The sequence below is a fragment of the Streptopelia decaocto genome (genome assembly GCF_964273445.1).
Source record: "Streptopelia decaocto genome assembly, chromosome: 18".
Taxonomy (NCBI): Eukaryota; Metazoa; Chordata; class Aves; order Columbiformes; family Columbidae; genus Streptopelia; species Streptopelia decaocto.
The window spans coordinates 10,101,261-10,127,793 of NC_138673.1; the positions used below are offsets into that span (position 1 = coordinate 10,101,261).

The window sequence follows — 26,533 nt, forward strand, 5'->3', positions numbered from 1 at the left end:
TTTGTGGAAAAATATCTGTGTAAGAAGGGATTTCCATTCCTCTGACTCAGCTTAAGCAGCACCAGGCTCAAGCCGGGGTCACACCGTGTGTGTCAGCAGGCGCTCAGCCCAGCCTGGGGAAACCTTCCATGGCACCCGGCGGTGCCCAACGCTGCTCCCCCGGGTGCCTGCTCAGGCCGGGGTAAGGGATGTGAAATCCCTTCCCGAAAGGCCCCGGTGCAGCGCGGCGCCCGCGCAGGGGCTGCGAAGGGTGACATGTCAGCAGAGCACCCGTCCAGCCGTGCAGATTCCAGCCCCGTCCCTGTGTGGGACGCCAGGGCTGCAGGAACAAAGGGCGGCTTTCACTGGCTCACCCCGCGCAGGGACCACCGTGGCGAATTCCTCAGATGCTTTTATGGGTTGCAACCAATGCACGGGGAGAGCAGGGCTCCCAGCGATCTCCTCCCCCTGAAAGCACTTCATTCACACGCAGGCTGGAAGGAGGTGAAAGAAAAGGCCGTGCCTGTGTTTAAATGCAGGGGGGGCTTGGATCTCTCCCCCAAATCCTCCCCACCTGGCAGGCTGAGACTGAGGGCACACAGGCTGGCCGGGGTCTGGGCGAGCGGCTGAGTCGCACTCGGGCTGCTCTGCAATGGTCATAAATCAACAGAGACACATAAGCAAAGGAGGGAACAAAGGACATGGAGCGATTCCATGGCATCTGGCAGGGGAGGGCCGTGGTGGCCGTGCCAGAGGATGGCGGCTGAGGAAAAGCTCTGAGCAAGCCTGCAAGGGTCCCAGCCCCACGCCGTGCAAGAGGACAAGAGCCGGACCCGCTCTGAGGGGCCCGTGAGCAAGTGCTGCTGCTGCACGGGGCAGCGAGGGGCCAGCACACGGGGACAGGGGACACGGCCGAGCAGGGGACACGGCCGAGCATGACACCCGCCTCGCCCCTCTGCGGCACGCTGCGCTGCTCCACCATCGATTTTTCCACAGGCCACAGCCAGCTCTGGTGCATTTGCTCCATGTCCCCAGCACTAGGACAGAAAGACGTGGCCTGCAAGGCCAGAACTGCTTCCAGAGGCAGGAGAAAAAACAGCTACACCAGGGCTGGACAAGACCTGTTCCTCAAGCTTAACTCAGGACCAAATCCTGCAGAGCGGAGCCTGGGGCCGTCCCCCCCAAGGTAGGGACAGGACAGGGATTGGTGCAGGGTCTGGCAGGGCTGCTCCCTTCTCACCCCCATAGGGGTGCTGAGCCCCCCAGTGCTCAGCACAGAAACACAGTGCCTGCCGTTGGGAACAAGAAGGGCTGGGGAAGGCACTGACCTGGTGATAAGCAGTTATTTGTCTCGTTGGTAATGAGTTATTACTCAGCCTCAGCTAGACATTGCCTTAAGGGAGGAAACATCTGATCATCTTTTAATAAACAGTCGGCTCCTGCAGCTCCTGTATCTATAAAGCGCTCCAAGACACATGGCTTATGCACAGACACTGCTGCTATGAGTCACAGGCTGGAAAAGGGTGTCAGAACCGTTGCTCAATAAATAGAACAAAGCAGGGAAACCTCGGGTGGGCAGGGATGGCACAGCCCCACATCCTTCATGGAGTGGCACTGGTCTCCTAAGGATTTGCCCGTCAGACTGAAAGTGAGATAAAAATGAATTCCGTGTTTTGTCTCTTCATTTCAAATCTCCTGCAAAAGCACCGTGAAAAGGAACACGCCTGTTGGGTCCCGGGTTCACCAGCGACAGGCTCTGCTTCCACGTGCTCGGGGGTGATGAAGCCTGCAGGGGCAGCGCTGCAGGCTCCGCTGGGAGGGAAGGGGAGCACAGCCCTGCAGGCTGCACGTCCCCACAGGAGCAGCCTGCGACACCCAGGCCCTGCGCAGGATTCCCGGGTGGGGAGGACATCACTGTCACTTTGTCCCTTCCCGAGTGTTGCAGGTGGTCACAGAAGAAGGGGAAGAATATCACACTAGGCAGGCATGGAGCAAGGCTCCCGCTAATGGGATCACACGCCTCCTGTGGCTTCACAGCGTGCCCCCCCTCAGAGGAATGAACCCTGGATAACGTCTAGTACAACATGGAGCACGGCTACCAGAAACCAGGCTGTCCGCTCCACAGGGCCACAAAACACTGCTTTTGTAAGGCCACATCTGGAAAAAATACTTGACATGAGGAATTGAATAACTTGATTTGTACAAGAGAAAACAATGTGACACTCTCCCCAGCCAAGAACCACACTGTTCCCCGCAGCAAACACACACACACACACACACATATATATCTACAGGCACCATCCCGTGCCCAGCACCTCCGCCTCCCCTGCAATCAGGGGTTTTGGAGCACTTGTAAGGCAGGACAGTAACATATTAACATTTAAATAGTATTTTTGGCCAAACACATCTGGAACGTTTCTTCTGCCAGATGTTTTCCCCATATACATACCTTCCACTCAGTGCCCCAGATCCAGATGTTTCCAAATAACTTCATGCTGCTGTTGAAAGGGAGTGGCCGTCCTTGGGACACTGGTGGCCTCTCCAGCACAGCAGCAGTTAATGCTCACAGGCATCACACCAGACACCTGAGCCTGGTGGAAACTGGAGACAAAGTGGAGCTGGCAATGGAAAAAGTGAAAGCCAAAAGCCATCAGACAGCTGCCAGGAGCAGGAGGCGAAGGCAGCGGGACAGAGAGCTCCCCGTTAAACCTCAGCCTGCTCTTGGCTGCGCAGAGGGAGTGCTGCTGAACTTCAGGCAGTCTGCATCTTCCAGAGCTACACAGACAATGGCTCAAGGGGACGGCTGAGGACACGGCACCGGTGTCACACAGGGCTGAGCAGGGCTCAGGTTCACTGCCTAACTGCTAGAGGTGGAAGCTAGAGTTTATTTTGTTCAGCCTGAAGCAGGATCCTGCTGCAGTGACACATCCAAGGAAGCATTAAACCCACTTTCTACTTGCATGTGTCAGTCCTGGGGCACACTGCCCCTCCTGCAGCACCCTGGATGCAGCCACACATTCCTGCAAGTGCTGCTTTCCCACAGACACAGCTCAGGCTGGGATGAGTTCCTGCCTCCTTCAGGTCATCGGCATCTTCCAGGGCAGAGAACTCCCTGCTCAGCCTCACTGGCCAAGTGCAGTTTTCTCTTGGGACAGCTGGCAATGAAAAAGAAACTAGAGGCTGTTTAAATGTGTCAATTCACCTTTAATGTTTGAAAAAAATAAATGGTATTTGAGCCATTGCAGTTATGAAGGGAACAGATCTTGCTCCATGAGAGACTGTGAACAGGTTCACATTAGACTCATGCTTGGAAAAAAAACAAACCCAGAACATTCTCCTTTCAGATCCAGAGCAGACTCCTGAACAGACAAGACCACAAAAGTGCCCCAGACAGTCCAAGGCACATTACCCCAGTGCAGACATTTCCATCAACATGAAGTTATGACAGCTACATTCTTTCTAGTTACAACATCATTCTATCAATATTACAAAGTTAGGCATACTTTGGATTTTGCACAGAGACAAGAAGGACTTTTACTTCAGGAAGTAGTCAACCTGGGTCAGCAAGTCATTTCCCAATGAAGAGCTCCCTCCCTCTGCTCTTCCCACCCCAGCAGTGACTTGTTACCAACACCAAATTATCTCAGAGACACAAGTCAGGCTCACCAGCCCCGCAGTATTATCTATGCATTATTTAGCAAACCAATATATAGACCTTATGACAAGCACCAGGTATTTACTTGCCATCGCACAGGATTTCTGCACACCCAGATAAAAAGAACTTCCTGCAGCGTAATCCAAGAGTCAGTACATACTAAGACAACATCACTGCTGAACCTATTGGAGACCAAGACATTTGTCTGCCTTTGAAGCAGATGTTACATGAGTTTCCTTCACACAAACATCACATGTAAATTTAACTTCTTGGTACTGTGCTTTAAGAACAAAAGCAGATATCTGAACATGGAGGACAGTCCTCCAGAAATAGCTTATCAGCTACAGAAAATTAAAAAAAAAAAAAGAAAAGACAGTGGCCACTTACAAGTCTTCCACATGACTAGCTTGCTTTAAGGAGAGCATCAAGTTAAGGCAGTGTTGAGACAACTGGCTAAGAACATGCCAAATCGAGCTGTTGTCAGCAGTCACCAATTTGATATCCTACTCCATTTCAGGGACAGGCCACGTGGCTTTAGATCTCAGCATCAAGGTCTAAAGACTTCAGCCCCAGGATGCTGCTTTCAGCACAAGCAGCAGCTCAGGCGGATGTTTGAAGTCTTCTAGACCAGGCTGAGTTGCTGACAAGCCTAGGTCACTATTTCAGCAGAGCCAATGTTTTCACACAGCGGTGGGCACAGAAAGAGCGAGGGTGCCAGCTGCAAGTCTGGTTATCACAGTCCGAGGTGGAGTTCACCTTGGGTGTGAAAGCCATGGGATCAAGAGCCACCCACCAGCTTTCAGGGCAGGTCTAAGCACCTGCCCGCGGTTACTGGGAGAGCCAGCTCTCTGCAGTCTGCAGGGTGGGGACGGAGGCTCACACTGGCTTTGCTCCTTGTTACAGGATTAACAGTCTAATAAAACTTGGTAAGGATGTCAGGGTCTTTTGGCCTGCCCAAATAAGTTTTCCCAGCCTCAAAGAAGGAGTTACCACCGAGGGAGCTGTTGTGGAATAGTTTTATTTCTTCCCACGTAAAGGCCATTGATTAAGCATTTACAGGTTTCCTAGTGCAATACAACCAAAAAAAAAAAGCAGTAACAAAAAAAATGCCGCCTTCTTCTCAGGCAACTAAACAGAAGTAGATTTTTACTGCAACATATACACATTAAATATAGTATACAGTCCATGCAGCGGCATAGCCATGTTAAAGGGAGTCGTGGCTTCAGCCATCAGTGCATTACAGTCCAAACTTCACTTGCTCCTACTTCCTATCCAGACTTGAAGAGAAGAATTGCAACCTGACCCAAGTAAAAATAGATGAAGTGCTTTGTCTCGTGTGTTACATAGCTGCCAAAGTTTCTGCCAACAATGCAGTGCCAAGTTGGGTTGTATTTCTTGTCAAATTCCTGAAGAAAGAGAAGAGAGGCATTAAGGCCAAGAAAGCCCACATGAAAATAGTTTTAAGTACATACTCTTAGCTGGTTCTGTTCACACACTATCGCCTCTCCTCCCACCTGCAGCATCTTTAGATTCCCCAAAGCCAGACACTATTATATTAAGCAAGGTAGTGACTGACACAACCAGACCTCTGCACTGGATTGTTTGAAGACTCCAACACAAGCGAATTATCTCCTGAGACTTCGAGCGCCCATCAGCCCTGGAGCAGAGGAAGCAGGTCTAAGAGCTCTCCCTGGTGCAGTGTTATTCAAGCCCTGCGTGTAGGCTCAGGGGAATATTCCTCCTCTCCCATTCCAAGCCCACTCACAAACACAAAAAAAGACTTTGGCATGTCTGCCCCAGCAAGGCATTTGAGTTTAAAGGTCACCTAAAAAAAGGAAAGAGAAGTCTGGCTCTTCTTCACATAAAGGGGAGAAAATCTGCATTGAAACAGAGAGCACATGAGGATCTAAGAGCTCAGAGGTGAGCAAGCTGAATGCTGGCTTAATAGTCAGTCTTGTAGTCAGCAGGTAGGATAGGGTTAAAGACCATTCTCCTCCCTCTAATTAATACAGAACTACCAAGATCACCCTTCCCTCCCCTGAGACAGAGCCAGAAGAACAGACTCAACATTCAAGATTAAAGCCAGTGCTAGTTCTCAGACACCAGCAAGACACTTTGAGCTCTTTGCAGGTAACCTTTGAAGTACAGAAAAGCTTTCTTGCCAGGGCACGAAGGTGCATTGAATTGCTTCCCTCCTCCCAACACACTCAGGAAATAAAGGCCAACTTCTTGGATGCCTTCTGCTGCACTCACTCACTTTACAGGCTGCTTCGCCCCAAGCACTTGGAGATAAGTCTTGCCTCTGATCAAAGTGATCTGAGAAGTTAGGAGACACCTTTGAATCCTTTACATTCAAGCCTAGATTACAAGCAAGGCCCAAAAGCTAGCCCAGGCACCAGGACTACATAGCCTAAGCAGCACACTCTGCCCTTTCAAAAGCACTTTGTCCAGCCATCAGAAGTGGCTACAGGGGGAACTGACAGCTCCCCAGATGCCATCAAGCTTGATACTTGTTAAGTTAATGGGCTCCTGCAAATGGGGAAACAGCCCTCCACAAGCCAGGGCAGCTGCTCGTGCTGGTTTTGAAGCAGCACCTTTCCCAATCCTGCCAGCCAGCACAAGGCTCCATCCTCCTCCACACCACCTGTCCCAGAGCCAGGAACACAGCAGACAGAACTGCACACGCACAGCTGCCCACCCAGAGCGAAATGGAGTAATCCCACCCTGCACTGGTGTTGCAGGTCCAGCAGCAGCATCTGGGGAGCAAGTGCTAAAGAGAGACTGAGCCAGCTCTTCCTGGGCTGGCAAACCCAGAGGGGCAGCACTCACGCTGCTCAGAGCTTGCCAGAACAACACACCAAGCCCTGCTCTGCCACAGCCCTCCTCTGACCTTGGACAAGTCACTCCATCTTCTTGGGAACAGCACTAAAGCAGCAAAGAAGAAAGCATCTTCTCTCTCCCAAACACACGAGTATGAAGTCTCAGACACTCAGGCTCATGACCAGCACACATACTGAGCAGCTTCAGGAAGTCTCAGCCAAAACAGCCCCCTTACCTTTTTTATATACGCTGCAATGTCCTTCTCTATGTTGTACTTCTCCATTGCCTGCGTAGCACAGTCAACAGCATCCTGCTGCATGTCCTCAGACATGTCGGCATTCTTTATCACAGCCTTTCTGTCAGACATCGTGAACCTAAGGCAGAACATAGATCGCTTTAATCCCTTCCCAAGAAAAGAGAAGCTTCCTGTACATCAGAGGTTGTCCTTTCTGTGGCAGGCTGTGTCACAAACTGATACTACAACCAAGGTGAGTTTACCAGGGTGGCCTACAGTAGTCCTAGGCTAAAATGCCCCTTATAGTCAGAGCACTGTGGTGCTGGCAATGTCTGGAGGTTAGATCAGAGACAGCCCAACATCAGCACCTGCAAAAAACACATACAGAAAAAGCTTACGTGGGAAGAGGTGGGATCTGCAGAGAGCCACAGCCCTGCTGAACATCAATAGCCTAGAGCCAAGTGTGCCTTCCAGGAGCACCAGTGGTTTGGAGCATCATCTGTTCAGAGCCTTGTGAGAGACGGATCCCAAAATACAATCCAGCAGGGAAGCTCAGGAAGCATGTTAACAGCAGCGGTGCTTTTTATTCCACCCCATGCCAGGATTACAGTCACTGCTGCGAGGTTAACCTGGAAGGAGTGGTGTTCCACATTCAGCCAGTCACCACCCCCTCACCTCACGGCTGCTTTGTCACTGAAACCCAGACTTCAGCTGTTCCCATGGGACAAAGCTGGTCTGACGAGCCAGAAACTGGTTAACACCACGCTGCAGCCTGGAAACAGGGGCAGCAAGCCCCACACAGAGCTGGCACAGCAAGGGCCTGGCAAAGCCACCGCCTCTTCCTCTCCCTGTCTGCAAACCACAACACAGATGCTAGAAACCAGCACACAAGTGCTGCCCTGACCTGTACGAAACCAGAAAGGGGTGCACTGGAGCCAAGCGTTTGGCCACCTTGGTTCAGGTGATTCATACCAGTCACTGAAGCCATTTACACATAGATCTGCTGTGGACTTTCCAGGGAGATGTTCAGCATTGGGAGGTTTTCAGTGCAGTTCATTTTATTCTAGAAAACGGGGATCTGGCAATCCCAGCCCTGCAGCCTCTCTTCAAGCAAAGGCTGCACCACACCCCCTGTGGAAGGAGCCCTGTGCAGCCCTGCTGCTGGCTGGCACACCCCAACACCCCTGCAGGCACCGGCCCCTCGCCCCCAAGCCACCTGTTATCTAGGCGACCCATCCAGCATTGGCCTGCACTGAGAAGGACCACAGCAGCTCTTACCAGAGCATATTAAAACTTGGTGGGAATAAGCTTCTTAATGGCCAGGAGTGCCTCCAATTAAGCCTGCAGAGCACCATTAAGTTTGCTAAATCCTTTTACAGTGCTGTAAGTCTTGAGTGATACTACCAAGTATGTTTTGAAATAGTGAAACTACACATTTTTAGCTCTACTGGGGAGTGAAGAAAATCTGCTGCACTGATCGCTTCCTGGAGCAGTCCCAGAAAACTGAAGGAGTAGCTTTGTTACAGCAATTAAAGGAGGCTGCTACCCAGAGAGAAAGAGAATCCAGTTACATAATTGCAGCCCTCTGATTACAATACTTCAATTCTTCACTCTGCCTGCAGTTGAAGACTTCTGTTGCAAGCTTAATTTATACATTTTAGATAAAATGTTTAATGGAGCATTGCTATTAACACACACTAATAGCATCAGGAGAAATGACAGGAACTGAGCACAAACACTAGAGAGCACACACGCCTACCACAGCTCTGGAAAAGCCACAGCCAGACCATTTGTTTCTCTCCCTGATGTGGTTTAAGCCAGTGGGTTTTAGCCTGTGGCCCAGAAACCCTGGCAGGACAAAACATGGTTCAGAACACTCCAACCAACTGCCTGTAGATTTGGATTCACTATCCAGGAATCTGGCAATCCCTTGGAAAAAGTCTCCTGGATGTCCAGCCCACAGGAAAAGGGCAGTAGGGCACTTGTGGGTCACTCTTCAAGGAAAGCCTCTTTAAGGAAAGAGGGCAATCAAGCTCTCATGCACATCAGGCCTTTCTTCACACACTTCCACTGCACCAGGAGTTCAGAGGGCACTTCCCATTACATAACCAGTGACCTGCAAAAAGCATCTTCCTTCTTCATTGTTCAGGCAAAGAGCATCTCAGTGCATTATTCCTCTTCAGCAGAGCTGCAAAAGCTGCCCAGCCTAGCACCACACTGCTCCAGGGCACAGCATCCTTCCCAGGCCAGTCATGACAGAGGCTGGCAGCCAGAGGGAGGGTCCCCACAGCCACCCTGAGGCTGCGAACAGCTCTGAGAGCCACCCCATCCACCCACAAGAACTTCACAGAGCAAGGGCCCCATCTCAGCACATTCCCGGTGGGGTTGGGGACATCCTGCCCACAAGGCAGCCCAGCAATACCACATACACACCTGATCCCTAAACCACAAGGCCACAGCTGGCCCTCAGGGTCTTGCCACCCAAGTCTGGCCCTCTCTGAGGAAAACCACAAAGCCCCAACACCCCAGGCAGGATGGCATCTTAATGGAGGAAGACCACAGCTCTAGAAAAGCCACTCCAGGGCAGAACGAGGCCTTGGGAGGGGAGGAAGCACAGCTTCCGTACCAACACCGCTCCCCATCAGGGCAGGGTGGGCCTTGGGAGGGGGATTAGGCCCAAGCCAGCACCCAAACCTTCCCTCATCTGGGTACAGTGAGGTCTTGGAAGGAGGACAAGGCCCGGGCCCAGCATCCAACCACTCCCCCAGCAGGACAGGATGGATCTTTGGAAGGGGGATGATACTCCAGCTTGGCCACCACTCCTTCCCTCACCAGAACAAGATGCAGCTTCAGGAGAATAAGGCAGAAGCCCCCACACCCACCCCTTCCCTCCCCAGGCAGGATGGGGCCCTGGGAGCTGGATGAACCCAAGCCCAGCACCCACCGCTTCCCCAGCAGGACAATGTGGAACACGAAAATGGGGACGAGGCCCAAGCCCAGCACCCACTGCTTCACCCACCACAGCAGGACAGGGCCCTAGGAAGGGGGGAGCGGCACAACCCCTTCCCCTCCAGGGCAGCAGCAGGCCCGGGCAGACGCTCCCAGGAACCGGGCGCATGTGCAGGCCGGAGCCCTGCGTGACCTTCACGGGGGGAGCCCCGGGGGCACCCGAAGCAGCGGTGACCTTGCCCGGAGCACGGCCAGCAACGCACGGGCGGCAGGCTACCGGGGCGGGCTCCGAGCGCCGCCGGGGACCGCTAATAGCCGGAGCCGGCAGGCCGCCACGACCTCGACCCCCTCCCCCGGAACGGCCCCGCCGCCACCTCACACACGAAGCGACCGGTCCCCGCCGCCCCGGCGGAGGGTGTCGCTCACCTTCACAGTGACAAGGCCACCCTGGGAGGGCGAGGCGAGGCACAGCAGCGAAGAAAAGGTGGGAGGAGACCGGAACCCGTTCGCCTCTGCCCGCTCCGTTCCGCTCCCTTCGCCGCGCCGAGCGCTCTGCGCCTCGCCGCCGCGCCGCGCTCAAATACCGCCCCGCCCGCTGCGGCGCGCGGCCCGTCGCTCCCCCATTGGCTACGCCGCCCTGCGCGCCGCGCCCCCATTGGCTGCACCGCGGCGCAGCCCGCCGCCCCGGCCCGTCCGCCCGCGCTGTTCTGCCTACATCCTGTTTCATCCCACAATGCCGCGGGGCCAGCGCGGGGCGGGGCGGCGCGGGGCGGTGCCTCGCGGGGGCGGGGGGGGGCTCCCCCGGTGCTGTGAGGAGCCGGGGCCTGGTCCCGGGGACCTGATCCCCGGGGGTTCCAGCCGCCTTGGGGACCCGGATCCCCGGGGGTGACCCTGAACCTCTGGGCGGGACTCATTGCTTTGGGGAGACCCAGTTCCCTTGGGGGGAACTGCCTTGGGAGAGCCGGACCCCCCAGGGGTCCGTGGGGCGTTGGGCCTCACACCGAGCCAGGTCTCACGGGAACAGGAGGGAGCAGCAGGGCCGGCGGGAGCCTGGCACAGGGATGTGACACTTGGCTCGCCCAGGCAGGACTCTGCGCACACGCCTCCCCCCAGCTCCCACCTTGGTCACTCCATTCCCTTGAGTGGAGGTGCCAAGAAGCCTTTTGCAGAAGCCACCTGAAGAAAAGCCCAGCGAAACAAAAAAGTCCCTGTTCCCATGCTGTCCTGCTTCCCGCGCCCTCCCCGTTCCCACGCAGCGCTGCCCGCCGTGGACAGCGGGAAGGTGCTGCCTGGACTGAGCTGCCTCAACGAGAGCAGGTTTAATTGCATGGGTGGCCTTGAGAACCAGGGAGACCACTCCGGCTACTGAAATCTGTCTAATTCGATTGCTCCAGGAGGAGAGGCTGATAAGAGCACTCGGGGGAAAGGCTGGAGTTCATGGCTGTGTTTTCACTTTGTGAAGAGACGGCCCAGGCACGGGCCGATCCCTCGTGCTAACGAAGTGGATGTTTCCTGCTGTGACCTTTGCAGCCTCTGAGATACTGGTCAAGACTCTCAATAGCAAATAAAATATTTACTATTCCAGACCTGAGCTTCAGCCTCAAGATGAGCGGGAGCCAGTGAGCAGCAGCAAAGCGAACAAGGACTAACGCTGCGGGGCTGGACGGCGCTGAGTTTGTAAGGACCATGGCTGCTGGCATGGGACCTGACCTCCAGCCTTCAGATGGATAATTTGAGGGCGTCAGCCTGTAATCCCAGGGTAAACCACATCATCCCAGTTACATCCTGCATCCCTCCCCAGAGCCTTCAGCAGCAGGAGAGCATGGAAGAGCTGCCCAGCAGGCTCAGCGCTGCCCTTTGCACATGACGGAGCGTGGCCTTGACGGAAAAAAGTGCTTCAAATGCCACGGAGGGAGATGCGTTCCTGAATAGTGACAAAAAGCATTTATTTATAAATTCCTCCGAGTGCACTATATAAGGCACTTCACAGGGATTAGCAGGAAAAGGGCCTGGCTGTGAGGAGCCCTTTGCCATCTAAGGCTGCGCTCCTCCTGCCCCATGGCCACATGCTTCCCCACGGGACGCGTTTTCCAATCCTGGGCGATTTCGAGTCAAAAAACACAGACTTGGTGTGCATGTGCCCTAAACAATGCAAAGGTTTGGAAAACCAAAAGCTGGGCTGACAGCGCAGCTGCAGCGTCGCACCAGCTCCGCTTCCACGCTGCACCTCCACAGTGACGTGCCATTTTTCTTCTTATTTAATCCAAACCCACTTTGCTATGACTTAGCCCACAGCTCATTGCTGCAGCCGCCTGCTTTCGGCTGCCCGAACAGGTTCCTCGCCAGCCACAGCCTCCCCAAAGCCGCCCGAGTTATTTTTTACCAGGAGTCAATTGTTTTGGCAAGTGTTGTGCAAACTGCATTACAGAGGGTTTGCTGTCAGTCCTGGGCTGCTTTGATCAATCTTGTCTGCGAAGCAGTTTTCTGCGCCCTGGTTAATGTACGTTATTATCTCCCTGAATCCCTGCTATAGAACCTGAATAAATCCTGTGGAAAAAGAAAGTGCCCTATAAAAGGAAATGCTCTGTAAAACTGCAGCGGGAAGCTGCCACCGCCAGTGCTGAGGGTTTGATCGCTGTAAGCAGTCCGTTAACATCCGTATCAGACCCCATGTCCCTCTGTTCATTGTTCACAAATTTGGGATGATAAAGCATTTTCACCACCTGCAATTCTCATCACTACAAAGATGCCGTCTGGTGCATTTCTGTCTCCCAGGGGTTGCTCTCACATCCCCCGAGAAATGGGACCCAGGTTCTCCCCACGCCCGGCGCGCTGAGCACCTCGTCCCCACGCCTGATCCTGCACCGCAGGAACCTGGAACTGTCCCCATGTCCCCAGCCAGGTAAGGAGTCACCCCATTTCTGCTGCGGGAGCCGTGGGGTGGTAGGCGTGGGGTGTTGAGGTGTTCCTGCCTAGAGGGGAACGCTCCGGTATCAGTGGGATATCGCTGCTCTGGCCCGGAGCAGAGACAGCTGCAGCGTGGCACCACGTCAGGGCAGCCTGGGCTTATCTCCAAGGCAAACGGGCTTAAAGTGTGACAAGATCTAGACGACTTTTTGTCTCAACATCGCTTTCCACGAGGTAGCATGCTCCTTGCCATCCTGCGAGCATGGCAGAAAAAAACTAATACTAAATGACTTGTGAGCCTTGTTAATATGTATTCAGGTCATCTGCTCTCTTCAAGTTTTTGCAAGTGACTTGCGGTGTGCAGTTCATGCAGAATCCATAAATAAAAACATCTCTCTGGAATCTCGGTGCGGTTGTATCAGCATGTGAGCATAACAAGTGCCTTTGTGCGTGCGCAGGGACGAGGGCTAAGCCGTAAGCCTGCGGCTCCCAGCACCCAGCCCAGGCCCCGAACCAGCTGGATGTGCCAAGAGCTGGGAACTCCCTTTAATCTGATCTCTCCAGAGGGGAAAGGTGGGTTTAGAGACAACATAAACACCAAAGCAAAAGTCACCTCAAAGCCACGTGCTGTGTGACCGTGTCCCATGGCTGTGCAGGGCTCCCAATCTGACCATGAGGCACAGGGCTTTTGGGACACAGGTTAAGGAACAGAGTTAATTTGACTTCTGCCCTTGAACTTCTCCATTTTTTCTCTTCTGTCCTCTCCCCATTACAGCATTTGGGCTGGGTGCTCCTGTGCAAGCCCTAAACCCAACACAGTTTATCCGCGAGGGGTCCTGCCTGCGCATCAGAAGCTTCCTAAAGTTTTCAGACTGTTGTGATGACCTGCTCTGGCCTCCATGAGCCACAGCACGGCCCAGGGTTGGGTTTTTGTGGTGGAGCAGAGCCCAGCGCTGCCCTCGGCTCAGCTCGTGGTGCTGGGATGTGCCCAGGGGCTCTGGGCTGGCTGTGGGGGCTCATCCTGCACATCCCTGCTCCCTCCGTCCCCAAGGTGTCCCCGTGCCCAGGACACGCTGGGCGCTCATGGATGATCCAGCTGGGAAATCTCCTGTAAATCACTGGGTGCTCATGCATGAAATAATGGAGCAGTCATGCACGCACTAATTGAACATTCATATGCAAAATAACTGGGCGCTCATGCGTGAACAACTTGGGTGCTCATGCACGCACTAATTGGGGGCTCATGCATGGGGTAATTAGGCAGTCATGCAGGTGTTAACTGGGCATTCACAAGTGGACTAATCCTGCGTGAACTAATTGCGATCTGTGTGCAGGTTCTCTGCTCATGCAGGATCCTTGTGGCTGCCCTCCTGACCTCCAGAGCACCCATACATGATTAATTGGGTGCTGATGCGTTCAGTAATTGGGTGCTTATGCATGAGCTCGTTGGGTGCTCAAATGTAAATTAACTGGGCACTTGTGCATTCACTGATGGACACTCACAGGTGAATTAACCAGGCACACATGCATGATCCAAGCAGGACAAGCTGAGCCTGGTGGAGCAGCAGCCCCGCACAGGGACAGGGAAACCGGCCAGCGCCAAGCACGGGATGGTACCGCACCAAAAATCCCCCTGGTTCCCCCGGCACGCGTGAGCTGGTGGTTCTGTCTCCCCGGCAGCCTCGCTGCCACGCGTGAGCTGATCTCACACCTTCCCCCGAGCTCCGCGGGGCGTAGGAAGGAGCTGCTGCCGCTCAGACAACTGAAACTCTGCTTTGGCACAGCGTAAATACGAGAAGCTCCAAAAGCAGGAGACGAGGTCTCTGCTGTGTAAAATGATTTGGGTCAGTCTCACTTCTGCAGTGATTTATTTAAGCTCTAGCAGTTCCTGGCCTGAGTGAGGGAAAAAATGAGGGAAAAAAATAGAATCCCCCATATTTACACGATTTCTCTGTAATGTTTACATCGTGGAAGCTACAGCATCATCTGCCAGTGCCATTTTAATCCAGGCTGCAGACGTTTCCACTACACACATTTCTTGGAGTTGTTCTTCCAGGTGGAGCAACTTGCTAAGCACAAAAGCTCAGCCTGCAAAAGCCTGCGAGTGGCTGGTTCTCGCTGGAAGGCACGTCCTGTCCCTCATCACTGCGGCCTTTACCAGGAATAATTCTGCCTTCCTGCAATCGAAAAAGACCAGTGTGAACGGAGCAGAAGCAAAGCAGCCAGAAACAACTCACTGCGGGTGCAACTCTGCAAACTGCACCAGCCCGGGAAAGCGGGACCAGAATGGAGGGATCCCCCAGGACGGGCAGCGCAGGCAGTGCCGAGGTGGGCAGCTCCGTATACGTACATATAGATCCAGCGGGCAGGGGTTCGTGGCGCTGTGACACAGCTGCCAAAGCCCCGGCCCTGCCCTCAGTCATGTTAGTGCTCTCACCAGATCCTATGGAAGGAGCTGCAACAGTTGATCCTATCAATAAATATACATTTTATACATCCCTTCGGTTTGTAATATCTCTCTGTCTACAAGAGGCCACGAGGGATTTTCTTTTAATGAGAGGAATGCTTAAGGCCACTCCGTCTGCTGCTGGATCTGCCGTGGGAACGCAGCGGGGAGAGGAGAGGTTGTCCTCGTGCCGAGCTCTGCAGCAACCCACTGCGAACCACCAACCTGAGTGTCCAGGACGTGCATCTCCAGTTCAGCCCAGTCCCACCAGTGCTCGGGGGCACTTGAGCTCCACTGCATCACAGCGCTCACCCCGTGTTTCACTCCAAACAGGATTGTTAGTGAGCAAAGCTGCTTCTGCCCAGGAGGATGAGGAGAAGCAAAAAGGGGAATAATAATGAAACAAGAGCCCTAGGGGAAAAAAAATACTCACTGACGTCTTTGATGCTCTCGAAGCAAACACAAGTATACGGAGGCACCGCTTTATGTTCACCCCCAGGACCAGGAGCAGACATTTATTGTTCCTTTTCTTCTGCTGTTAACAACACAGAGGCCTCAACGTTACCCAGAGCGCTGGGGTTTGGGTCAACTGGTTCCTGTGGGGGAAATGCAGCGTTTACCGGAGCTGCTGAGTCCCACCCTCCCCAGGTCTCCCAGACCTCAGCCACGGAGCTGCTGCTCCTTTCATCCTTTCTGTCTCACGTGTGGTTATTTCCAAGTATAAAAATGCTAATATGCTTCCTGGGAAACTAGCAAAATAATATCCACATGTTCATGCCTGGGTGCTGCCTCTAAAATACAATTATCTGCTATTCTTATTTATTATCCTCAAGCAACTGCACCCAAAAGGCATATTAGGAGAAAAAAAAAAAAGCTTCTTTTTTGCATTTCACATTTCAGTCGGGCTATCGTAGTACCAGTGAGTCCGGTACCACCCCAGAAATGAGAACGGCCTTGTGTTTGCTCTGCGCTGCAGGGCAGTGACGGACGGCCACCTCCACGCCTCATTCTCACCACGGATTTTAACTTGCTCATTTAAAAGCAGTTGGTTTTGCACCTTTCACCCTCTTGAAGAATGATTGGGATATGAACTCTGACGTTTCCTAAACTGGGGATATCTGGATAATAAAATGCTGTGAACCAGCATTTCCAGTGGGAACAGCAGAACCTTTCAGCAAACTGCTCCCACCCCGGGCCTTTCGCAAACAGCTGGGTTATTTTTCCTCATTTGTTTGCCTTGCGTTGAGCTCCAACAGCTGAAATGCGCAGCTCGGCGGTGCTCCTACCTTGGGCTGTGTAACTTTTCGTATTCCAGCGGTTATCGCAATCCCTCGCCTTCCACAAATGTTTACACAAAGTTCTGCAGGTCAACGGAACAGTTCCTAAAACTTTATTTGTATTGAAAAATATTCTGCTTGAAATCAGTTTTAATCCATTTCTCACTCATTCTGTTTCCATGTATTACAAAAATCAGCGACCCCGCATTGATGCCACGGGGGCCGCGTCCCGTTGTCTCTTTTCAGAGCGCGGGGGACGTGGGCAGCGCTGCCGGCGGCTCTCAGGGAACCTAATGGAAAAGCTCCTTTTAGAAACCACTGAGGCCAAGCAAATCGGAGTTATTTTTGGAGAACAAAATGATTCAGCTCTACGCGCTGCCGAGGCTCAGCGGCACGGCCACCGGCACGGAGCAATCGCTGCCGCCGCAGCCACGGCACAGCCGTGTCCCGCTGGGGACGGTGACAGGTGCCACACACGCCAACCAGAAGCTCTCGATGCCGCCGATGCACACGTACAAAAGGCGTGGGAAGGTGTTGGGGGAAACGCAGGGAGAAGTAAAAATAGCCATAGAACAAGGAGGAAAGGAGCAGCTGGGGGAAACCTCGCTGGCCCGCCTGTGCCTGACCACCAGGATCCTTCGGAAATGAGCAGCCCAAACCAAACGCTCTTTTTTGCTTATTTTTTCCTTAGCAGGTTTATTTTCATGACCAGCTTGCATCCCCAGGGCAGGTTTTGGGGGACCCCAGCGGGCAGGGGAGCGGCGGCTGCGCTATTCGGTGCCGGCCGGCAGCAGTGGGGACAGGCAGGAGGAGCCCGCAGAGCCCTGTGGGAACACAACTGCGTTCCCAGGGAAAAAAATCAATTAAAACAGGTTGGGGCTCAGTTAAACCTTTCAGCCCGTGCTATAATAACTGCTGCCTCATCCCCTCCCCGCCCCAGATGTGGTGCAGTGCCACATGGGAATCGAAGGTGAAAATCGCAGGAACATCAAAACAGGCAGCAGAAATCACACCAGAAGCCCTGATTTTTATTTTGTAATTAACCTTTAATTGCTACTAGCAAGACAAATAACCACGCAGGGTTTAAGTAAACTCCGCTTCCGTGCATCCCTTCAGCTGGCCCGGGTGAGGAGGCAGCAGCTGTGTTAATGAAGAATGAAGAGCAATGTGTCAGAATTCCTAAAAATGAGCATTTTCAGGATGCCTTCCGGGCGTGATTTGAACTCGGGTGGTGTCATTTGAGGAAAATGCCAGTGGGTGCCGCCCGCTCTGCTGGGTGCCTTCTCCTCTTCAAACCCACGTGTGTCCTTCCCGGCCGGATTTCAGGAAAGGTTCACACTCAGTGTGTTGTGCGTTTTGTTTGCATCAAGACATGCTACAGCACGTATTTATGAAACCTTTTCACTTACATTTAAATCTACATCAATAAAATAAGCTCTGCCATTGTGGTAAACCTTTTCAAACTGACGCACACTTTCCTTGTCTTAACAATGTGCTCTGAGTTTCTCTGAAAAAATCACAGGCTGTATGTTTGCATCCTTTTTTCTACATGCAAATTAATAACTGCAGGCACTATTTAAAATCAAAGCCCCCCAAAAGATCAGCTTTATGACACTATCTGTGTGGTTTCGTGTTACTGTGGAAATGCCAAAAGAAACCACTCAAGCCGCGCATTCAGAACAACGGTTACGGGTGGGAAACAGCAAGTTTGGACAACGCAAAGCTCAGCTCTCAAAAAAACCACGTTGCAACTAAGACGCTGTTTTCAAAATGACCCTTTTCTTCCAAACAATCTGAGCTTTGACGAACAATCATTGTGCAACAAAGTAAGATTAGTCGCGACTAATCCCAGCTGGACCGTGCTGCACTAAGGAGGCGATTTAGGAAAAACAGGTTCTCGGGGAAGTGGTGAAACACGGCGGCCGCGGCTCCGCCTGGGAAAACCGCTGCCTGCCAAGCCCTCCGTGTCGTCATCCAGAAAACTGAGTGGTGATAGAGCATTTTAGTACTTTTGCACAAAAAGAGCCACTTGCAGCACGGGGCCGGCTCTTTGCGAAGAGCGAGGGTGCGTTTCCACACCGCGGGGGCGAAGAGGTCTGGGCGGGAAGGGGACAGAAGGCAAGTCGCGAAAACGCCAGAAAAGGGCCCAAGCGCCGCTGCAGGTTTTTGTTGTCGCCGCGGGAAGGGCCTCGAGCAGAACGAGGGGCGGCTGCACCAACGCTCCCCCAGCACATCACCCGCGCACGTTCCGCGCCCAGAGTTACACAGTTCATATTTGCATTATTCATCAATACTCTCCCTTTGAAAGGCCTGGTTTTCATTACTCTGATTTTGAGACCGAAAGTTGTCGTTTTACAGCAGTTGCCTTTTTTTTTAAAGCAAGATCATTTGCCGTTTCCTTCCCACTAATTTATTTTCTACATAATTAATGATTCGCCACATACACATTGTGCCAGAAAGCCAAAAGCGACTCTGACAAAGCAAATAAATTCTCTGCAGCTTATCCAGCTGTTTAAAGCGCTCTGCTGATAACAGAGCTAAAAAGGGAACTAGGAAGAAACCATTCGATATTCCTATAAAGAGACACTTCATTAAGGTAATTAAGGCAATCAGTTAAAGCAGTTATGAGGATTATTAGCACACAAAAGAAAACATGCAATAGGGTTTTCACAAACCAGGCGCGCTTACTTTATTTTATGACGCCTTTAAGAATAACTTTCAGCCGTTTAATAAGCTTTTGAAAACAAAGACTCATTTCTTGGCAAAGGACGGAGGCTTCTCCGCTCCTGGGAAAAGCACAGTTGGGTTTTTGAGATTTTTGTTGTTGCTGTGAGTTTTGGTGGTGGTGGGTTTGGTTTTGTTTCCAATATGCAACAAGTATTTTTACTGAGCTGGCAAATAAGTGAATTAGCTTGTTAAATAGTGCAGGTCCTGAAGATGTATTTACCACAAGCAGGCCCTGAAGTTCCGTAGCTCAACGCTGGAACCACAGTCCCCCTCTCACCAGCTGGAACCCCCTACAAACAGAATTGTGAAACCACAACACTCCTAAAAATGCAGAAAATCCTCAGATGGTTGGTGGTTGGTATTTTGCAAACCACCACTTCTGACGCTGGGCTTTCCCATCCCATCTCCCAGTCTTTATCTAAACCACCACCAATTCGCAGAGATATTGCCCATGTTAAAAATCACCAGAGCAGCCCACACGACGTTAACCTACACGAGAAACAAATGAAAGGCATTTGTAACAGTCAAACGTGACGTTACACCAAAAATATTGTTCTAACTGTAAGTCAGCAGGATTGCTGTTTTCTAGAGGAATATGCATTTTTAATTAACACATGAAAAATGAAGTATGCACGACAGACTCCTAAAGAGGCATGACACATTTTTCAAAATCCCTTAATTAACTTAGGAGCCTAAAGGGTTTTTCTACACGCTCAGACACTTCAACTCCATCACGGTGGTTCTGGTGACTCAACCCTTCCGGCCCCACGTGGACTCGCGTGTGCACAGGATACAAAGGGATAAATGACAGAAATCCAGGCTAGAGACTACCAAAGTGACGCTAATTCAAACATTTTTTAAACGTCTCCCTCCTGTATCTTGTGGATCACACAGAAAAATTATTTGGCAATTCAATGTGACTTCAGCTGTACATTATTGTCTTGCCTCTTCTCCAGAAAACCCTCTTCTGCCTTCTTTTGCACATTTTTCATGTAACTCTGTATTTAACTTCTGAAGACGCACCGCACAGCACAGTTGTGCAAGGGCAGAGCCCCCGGAAAGGCTTTAATGTGTCCACTCCAGAAGCGACTTTGCCTCAAGTGCTTTTGTTTCTCCACTTTTATTAACTGCATAGACTAAAAGTGAAGTCAAGGACATTCTCAAGGTTCTGTCCAAAGTAAGTGTGCTCAGCCTAAAGAGAACATCGGGGTGTTCTTCAGAGCTGACCGTGACACGGTTTGATGCAAGAACGACGGTACAGTGCTAATGGAGAAAACCAAACAGAACCCGACAGGCCTAAGACGCGACTTCACCGCTGTGCTGAGCGCGGTTACACAAGCGGCCGCACCCCCGGCCGAGCTCTGTGCCCCCGGGGCGGCCATTTTACCTCAGCGTGGCCACGCCGAGCCCAGCCCGCCTCCCCCCGCCCTCCCGGGGAGCGGGCAGAGCCCTCCTCCCCACAGCCCTCGGGCACACCACAGTGTGACAGAGCCACGACAGGGCCCCCGGCGCAGCCGCAGCCCCGCAGCGGCGGCCCCCGCGCCGCGCCCGCCCCGCCGCCATCCGCCCCGCGGGGCATTGTGGGACACACCCGCGCTTTGGCGCCAAGCGCCCCCGCCGCCGCGCTGCATTGTGGGACACACCCCTCCCCGCCACGGCCGGGCCTTCTTGGCGCGGACGCCGCACCGGATGTGACGCCACACGGCCTGCCGCCATAAAAAAGGCGGCTGGGGATTGCGTCCTTCCCCCACCGGGAGCAGCGGGAGGTTTTCCGAGGGAGAACCGGGCTCGCTGCACTTTCGCGCTCAGCGGCGGCACCGCCAGCACGGGTTCGGCTTCTGAGGCCGAGCAGCTAAGGGACGAGAGAGGAGGAACTACTTTCCTGCGGCGCCGCGCATGCGCATGAGAGAGGAGTGAGGGCGCGGCGGAAGGCGCGGGCACCGCCTGGTCGTCGGAGAGCGCGGACGGTGCTGCGTCCCGGCGTGAGATCGCTGCGCGCAGTAGGACCGCGAGGGGAGCCCCGGTCGCCATTTTGAAGCGGTCGTTGGGGGAGGCGGCGTGTGCGCTCCCGTGTGCCCGGCCCCGCGCCCCCCGCTCTCCGCGCCCCGGCCCTTCACCGCCGCAGCCATTGCCGACCTTGCCATGTCCGGAGGGGGCGTGATCCGCGGCCCAGCCGGCAACAACGACTGCCGCATCTACGTGGGGAACCTGCCCCCCGACATCCGCACCAAGGACATCGAGGACGTTTTCTACAAGTACGGGGCCATCCGCGACATCGACCTCAAGAACCGCCGCGGGGGCCCGCCCTTCGCCTTCGTCGAGTTTGAGGACCCCAGGTGAGCCCCCCCCCCGTGTCCCCCGGCCCCGCGTGCGGCGGGAGCGGCGCCCGGAGCGGCCGCGCTGCCGGGCCCCGCGCGGGCGGCGGCGGGAGCGGGAACAAAGGCGGGGGCGCGGGGGGTGAGCGCGCTCACCGCCCCCCCGGCCCGCAGGGACGCGGAGGACGCCGTGTACGGCCGGGATGGCTACGACTACGATGGGTACCGGCTCCGCGTGGAGTTCCCCCGGAGCGGCCGGGGCACCGGCAGAGGCGGCGGCGGCGGCGGCGGGGGAGGAGCCCCCCGGGGCAGGTACGGGCCCCCGTCCCGGCGCTCGGAGTACAGAGTGATCGTCTCGGGTGAGTCGTTGCTCTCTTTTCACCCAAGTGCTCCCCCGGGGTCCCGGCGAGGGGCCGTGCAGCTCCGAGCTGCCGCTTCAGCAGCATCGCTGGGAGGAGTCCGGGCCCGGTGGGGCCAGCGGCTCCTCTGTTTCCTGCCAACTGCAGCTGCAGGAGATGAGAACACAGCTTGGTTTTAACGGGATATCTTGCTTTTGATTTAGGGCTGCCTCCGAGTGGGAGCTGGCAGGATTTAAAGGATCACATGCGTGAAGCAGGTGATGTATGTTATGCTGATGTTTTCCGAGATGGCACTGGTGTCGTGGAGTTTGTGCGGAAGGAAGATATGACCTACGCTGTGCGAAAACTGGATAACACTAAATTTAGATCTCATGAGGTAGGTTTCATACTTACTTTCTTTGGCCAGAATTGGATACAAGGGGCTTAACAGTAGGATCTGAAGGTAAGGAACGTGTGGAATTCGTTGGTTAGGTACAAAGCAGCTAAATTACATCTGTGGTCAGCGTATCAGGAGATGGGCTGTAAAGCTTTGATGTCTGTTTCCGTGCCGTAGTAATTGATCTCTTTGGTCTGTCAGCATGCCTAAAAAGATGGCCCCAAAGCCTCGACTTTTCAATCGAAAGTTCTGTCTATTCAATAGGGAGAAACTGCCTACATCCGTGTTAAAGTTGATGGCCCAAGAAGCCCAAGCTATGGAAGATCTCGGTCACGCAGCCGTAGTCGTAGCAGAAGCCGTAGTCGAAGCAACAGCAGAAGCCGCAGTTATTCCCCAAGAAGAAGCAGAGGATCTCCACGCTACTCTCCCCGCCACAGCAGATCCCGATCTCGTACATAAACGATCACTAGCTCTGATCTTTTTGTAGAACCCCATGTTGTACACAGTTCTCCTTTACTTAGTACAGTCTTTCTTTTTTTTTTTAATTCCAACTGTTTTATTCGAATTGGCTGAAGTGTTGAATTGCATACTTGTGTAAAATCCCTAGTGAGTATTTGCTCCTTAACATCAACATTCCCCTTACGTCTTTGGTAAATTGTATTTTAATTGATGTCAGTCAGGCTTGTTCCGATTTAGTTCTAGTTCAGTACCAACATTCTTCACGCTGTGGTATTGCTGTGTAAATGTCTCCGTGTTCAGCTATGGTTTACACGAGCTGGGGATGTTGGGATGTTTGTGGCTAACTTGTCTCTTCTGGGGGAATCTTATATTTTATCTTGCCTTTTCGTGTGTCTTTCTGTAGACATATCTGAAGAGATGGATTAAGAATGCTTTGGATTAAAGGATTGTGGAGCACATGTCAATCATTTTAGGATTGTCAAAAGGAGGATTGAGGAGGATCAGATCAATAATGGAGGCAATGGTATGACTCCAAGTGCTATTGTCACAGATGAACTTGGCAGTATTGACCTTATACTGAGAGACAGGTTAATTGAGCACGTGCACCTACGTGGCACTTCAGGCATGTTCTGGTTACTGCAGACTACAATTGCTCTTTTCTTTAAAACGTTTTGGGGGGGGCAATTGTGGCTAAGTACTTGCTTTTGTAATTCTCTATTCCATTCTAGTGGTTTTTTTAAAGGAATAACTGGGACGGGGGTGGGATATTGGTTTATTTTGTCATGCAGCATTTGGTTACAAGTGTTAATGTTCTGTAGTATTTGTACACTTGTAGTAGATCAAGGGTATCTTTAAATCAGAGTATAATATCAATACTGCTAAAATCTGCATGTCCTCTGTGTGACTGATACAACGTTACTATTTCATTTTTTAAAGTATCAGAACGAAAGCAAAAAAAAAAATAGAAAACCTAGTGGGGAATAATTCGTTAAGTCTCAGCCCTGCCCCCTCAGACTAATGCACAATTGACTCCCGATAAGTCTGGAACCTCTGGGTAGTTAACGTGGTCCCGTCCAGCCGTGCAGTAGGTCGATAGCTGTACCAGTAAAGCTTTTCCAGTCTCGTAAACATTTTTTGCAACCACAAAACCTGTAGCGCACCACCATGCGAGCGATGAGTATGTTGGCATTTTCAGTTGACGTATTGTAAATATATTAGAGTGTTTCCTCCAAATAGTACTTAACATTTCTAAAGAAATTATCTGAGCATCACCATTCAAAAGTTTGTTTTGGGGAATTGATAGTTATTAATGTACATCTGTATTAATTGATGGCAAACATAACTGATCATTCCCCAGAATCCTATTTTTTCATTACAGTATCTAACTTTTTGCCTCCTCTTTTTTGGTTTTGCTGGTTATAAAGGTTTGGATTGGAGAGGGCTCACTGGATCCCAATCCTTGGAGCTGGATCATTGGATTCAAATCATAATGTGGATAGGATAGGGAGGCTGAATTACCAGGATTCATGGAGCGGGATCAGATTACCAGGAACATAGGAGTGGATTCCTGCCCCAACCAAACCGCATTCGTGTGGATTTTTTTATTCAACTCAATTGGCTATTCCAAAGATATTTTTTTTTCCTATTTTTGACGATTGGAGCCCTTAAGATGCACGATGGAGTTGTTCATTTTTTTGGTAAAAGGAGCAAAGCGAGGACCTGGAGAGGTACGCTGGAGCAATCTCCTTGGAAGGATTCAGCACGAGTAGATGGTAAATGTTAAAGGGGAAAAAAGGGGGGTTTGTTTAAAAAAAAAAAAAAAAGTAAATCAATAAGTCATTTCTCTAAATTTAACGACAAAAATTGGAGTTAAAGATGAAGTAGGTTTTCAATTGGCTATTGCCTTTTTTCTTTGACAAATAAAATTTTTAAAAAACGCGCACGGCTGTGGTGGTTTGTTGCTCGGAGCGCGGGGCTCGGCTCGCTGCCCCAGCTGTAAAACCCAGCGCCCACACAAAAGGCTTTTGTGCCCAACAGAGCCGTAGTGTTCGCAGGACGCCTTCGTGTTCGAGCTGCTCCCGGAGAAAGGATCCGTTCCCTGGGAAATGGCTGGAATTTACTATACCAGGAGGGGAAAAGAAAAGAATTCTGGCTGCTCAAAAGAGGATGCTTGAGTGGGAATGTTGTTGCTAAAGATACTGAGGTATCACAAAAGGAAAATGGGAGATTAATCAGGCTCAGCACTCCCTGGTGTCCTGGGGTAGAAACGGGACAGACCTTCCTGGTGCTGCCACTGCATCCCAAATGATGTTGCTTGAGTTCTAATATCTCTGATTGACAGTGAATTACAGAGCGGTGCCAGGACAGAGCAGAGTGGGTTTTCCTGCCCGTGTCCTGGGGTCCTGGGGGTGCGGAGAAGGTGCTGACCAGGTTAATGCTGGAGCAGGATTTGTGTCAATATGGACACTTTCTTGCACATGGATGAGTGTTGGGCGCTTCTGTGCCGTGGGGAAATGTGACCTGTGTGGGTTGAGGCAGGAGGGTCACGTCGTGTAAATGGGGTTTGGATTTGGGGCAGGGTGAGCAGATGTGGGTTTTAACCCAGTGCTGGGAAGGTGCTGGGGGTGGTGACAGGTGGTTTGTTACAGAACGTTGTGGCCCTGCAGAAACTCCGTGTTGCCCAAGGTGTGACCATGAGATGAGGCTCTTCTCAAAAACTGTGGAATCCGGGTAGCAAACCCTGTGCTGAGGGGGAGGGAAAACGTGTGTTGTGGACAGAGCGGCCTGAGGTGGCTGTGGGGTGAGCGGGGGCAGCAGCTGGGGGGCTCTGGCCAGATGTTTGGTCAGGGTGTGGGTGTGATGGAGCGGGTGATGCTCGCCTGGGGACACGGGGCGCAGCGGTGAAACAAGGGGAAGTTTAGCCCAGAAAACCCTGAACTCTCCTGGGCTTTGAGCGGTTCTGCCACCTGCGAAGGTGAAATGGGAGTGGTTGTAAAGCCACAATTACGAGTGTGCTCAGGGAAACAAAACCTCCCGCAAAAGGAGAGCTGGAGGGCTGGGTTCAATGAGCTGGAGGCTTTGCAGAGGGTTGAGCTCTGAGGGGTTGGAGGGAGAACTTGGTGAGATTGGAACCAGGGAGAGGAGCTGTGACCGTCCCCTCTGAACCGGTGTCGGTGCTGGCCCAGGGGCTCCAGCAGAGCCTGTGGTTCTAAGCAAGTTCATAAGAAGCTAATTAATGTGCTGGAGCACTAATTTAAGTCCTGTCAGCGCCTCGGGAGAGCTCCGTGCCCTCCTGCGCTCCCCCGGGGAGCTGGGTTCCTGAAGCCTGGGATGGCAGCTGCTCCTCTCCATCTTCGTTTCACTTGAAAAACAGCCAGAAATGGAGCAATGTTGGAGTGTATCTCATTTTGGCTTTGTGTGCCGAGGGGGGCGAGGTTGGCTCCCGCAGCAGGTGACCTGCTGGTCCGTGTGTCCGTCCCGGCCCCGCGGGCCGTGACCCGCCCATCCCCTTTGTCCTCCCGTGTGTACCTCACACCGTTCGTGCTGGTGTTTGTAAAGCACTTTGAGATCCTGTAATAAAACTGTTTGTGATGCCGAGCTCTGCTGTGTTTCATGCCTTTAGATGCTTTTTTTTTTCCTGAGAAATGTTTTCAGTTGTTGTAAACAGCCAGAGGTGCTGGTGATGGAGCAGGAGAGCCCCCGGCTCAGCTCGGCCCCGGCTCAGCCCCCCGGCCCCGGCTCAGCCCCCCAGCCCCGGCTCAGCCCCCCGGCCCCGGCTCAGCCCCCGGCCCCGGCTCAGCCCTTGTCCCTGGCTTCCCCACCTGCTCAGGTTTTCATTTCTGGCTCATCCACAGCAGCAAGCACAGCTCACCATCTTCAGGGGGAGTATCATGTTCTCTGATGTAATGGACTTTACAAGTAGAGGAATGAAATTAAAATCTCAGAAATGCACTGTAAACCGTTTCTGATAGTGCGAGGAAAAGTTAGCTGGAGGAGTCTGTGCCTTCTGCCCTGCTCAGTTTTTAATTA

At 52.6% G+C, this 26,533-nt stretch overlaps 2 protein-coding genes across 4 annotated transcripts; one reads left to right on the forward strand and one right to left on the reverse strand.

Annotated features, from left to right (window-relative positions):
* Positions 1-4,636: 4,636 nt before the first annotated feature.
* DYNLL2 (dynein light chain LC8-type 2) lies at positions 4,637-10,224 on the reverse strand (the record flags this gene model as incomplete). Of its 2 annotated transcripts, XM_082068372.1 has the most annotated exons (3): positions 4,637-5,040; positions 6,690-6,828; positions 10,065-10,224. In XM_082068372.1, the coding sequence occupies 2 exons, from the start codon at positions 6,819-6,821 to the stop codon at positions 4,903-4,905; spliced, it is 270 nt and encodes an 89-aa protein (XP_081924498.1). In that variant the 3' UTR covers positions 4,637-4,902. The 2 variants fall into 2 exon arrangements, with proteins under 2 accessions (XP_081924498.1, XP_081924497.1); XM_082068371.1 differs by lacking the exon at positions 10,065-10,224 and having other exon boundaries at positions 6,690-6,842.
* A 10,482-nt stretch (positions 10,225-20,706) lies between these two features.
* SRSF1 (serine and arginine rich splicing factor 1) lies at positions 20,707-24,444 on the forward strand. Of its 2 annotated transcripts, XR_014185669.1 has the most exons (5): positions 20,707-21,331; positions 21,485-21,669; positions 21,873-22,045; positions 22,310-23,027; positions 23,929-24,444. XR_014185669.1 is itself a non-coding variant. In XM_082068708.1 (4 exons), the coding sequence occupies exons 1-4, from the start codon at positions 21,138-21,140 to the stop codon at positions 22,502-22,504; spliced, it is 747 nt and encodes a 248-aa protein (XP_081924834.1). In that variant the 5' UTR covers positions 20,707-21,137; the 3' UTR covers positions 22,505-24,444. The 2 variants fall into 2 exon arrangements, 1 of the variants encoding a protein (XP_081924834.1); XM_082068708.1 differs by having other exon boundaries at positions 22,310-24,444.
* Positions 24,445-26,533: the final 2,089 nt, after the last annotated feature.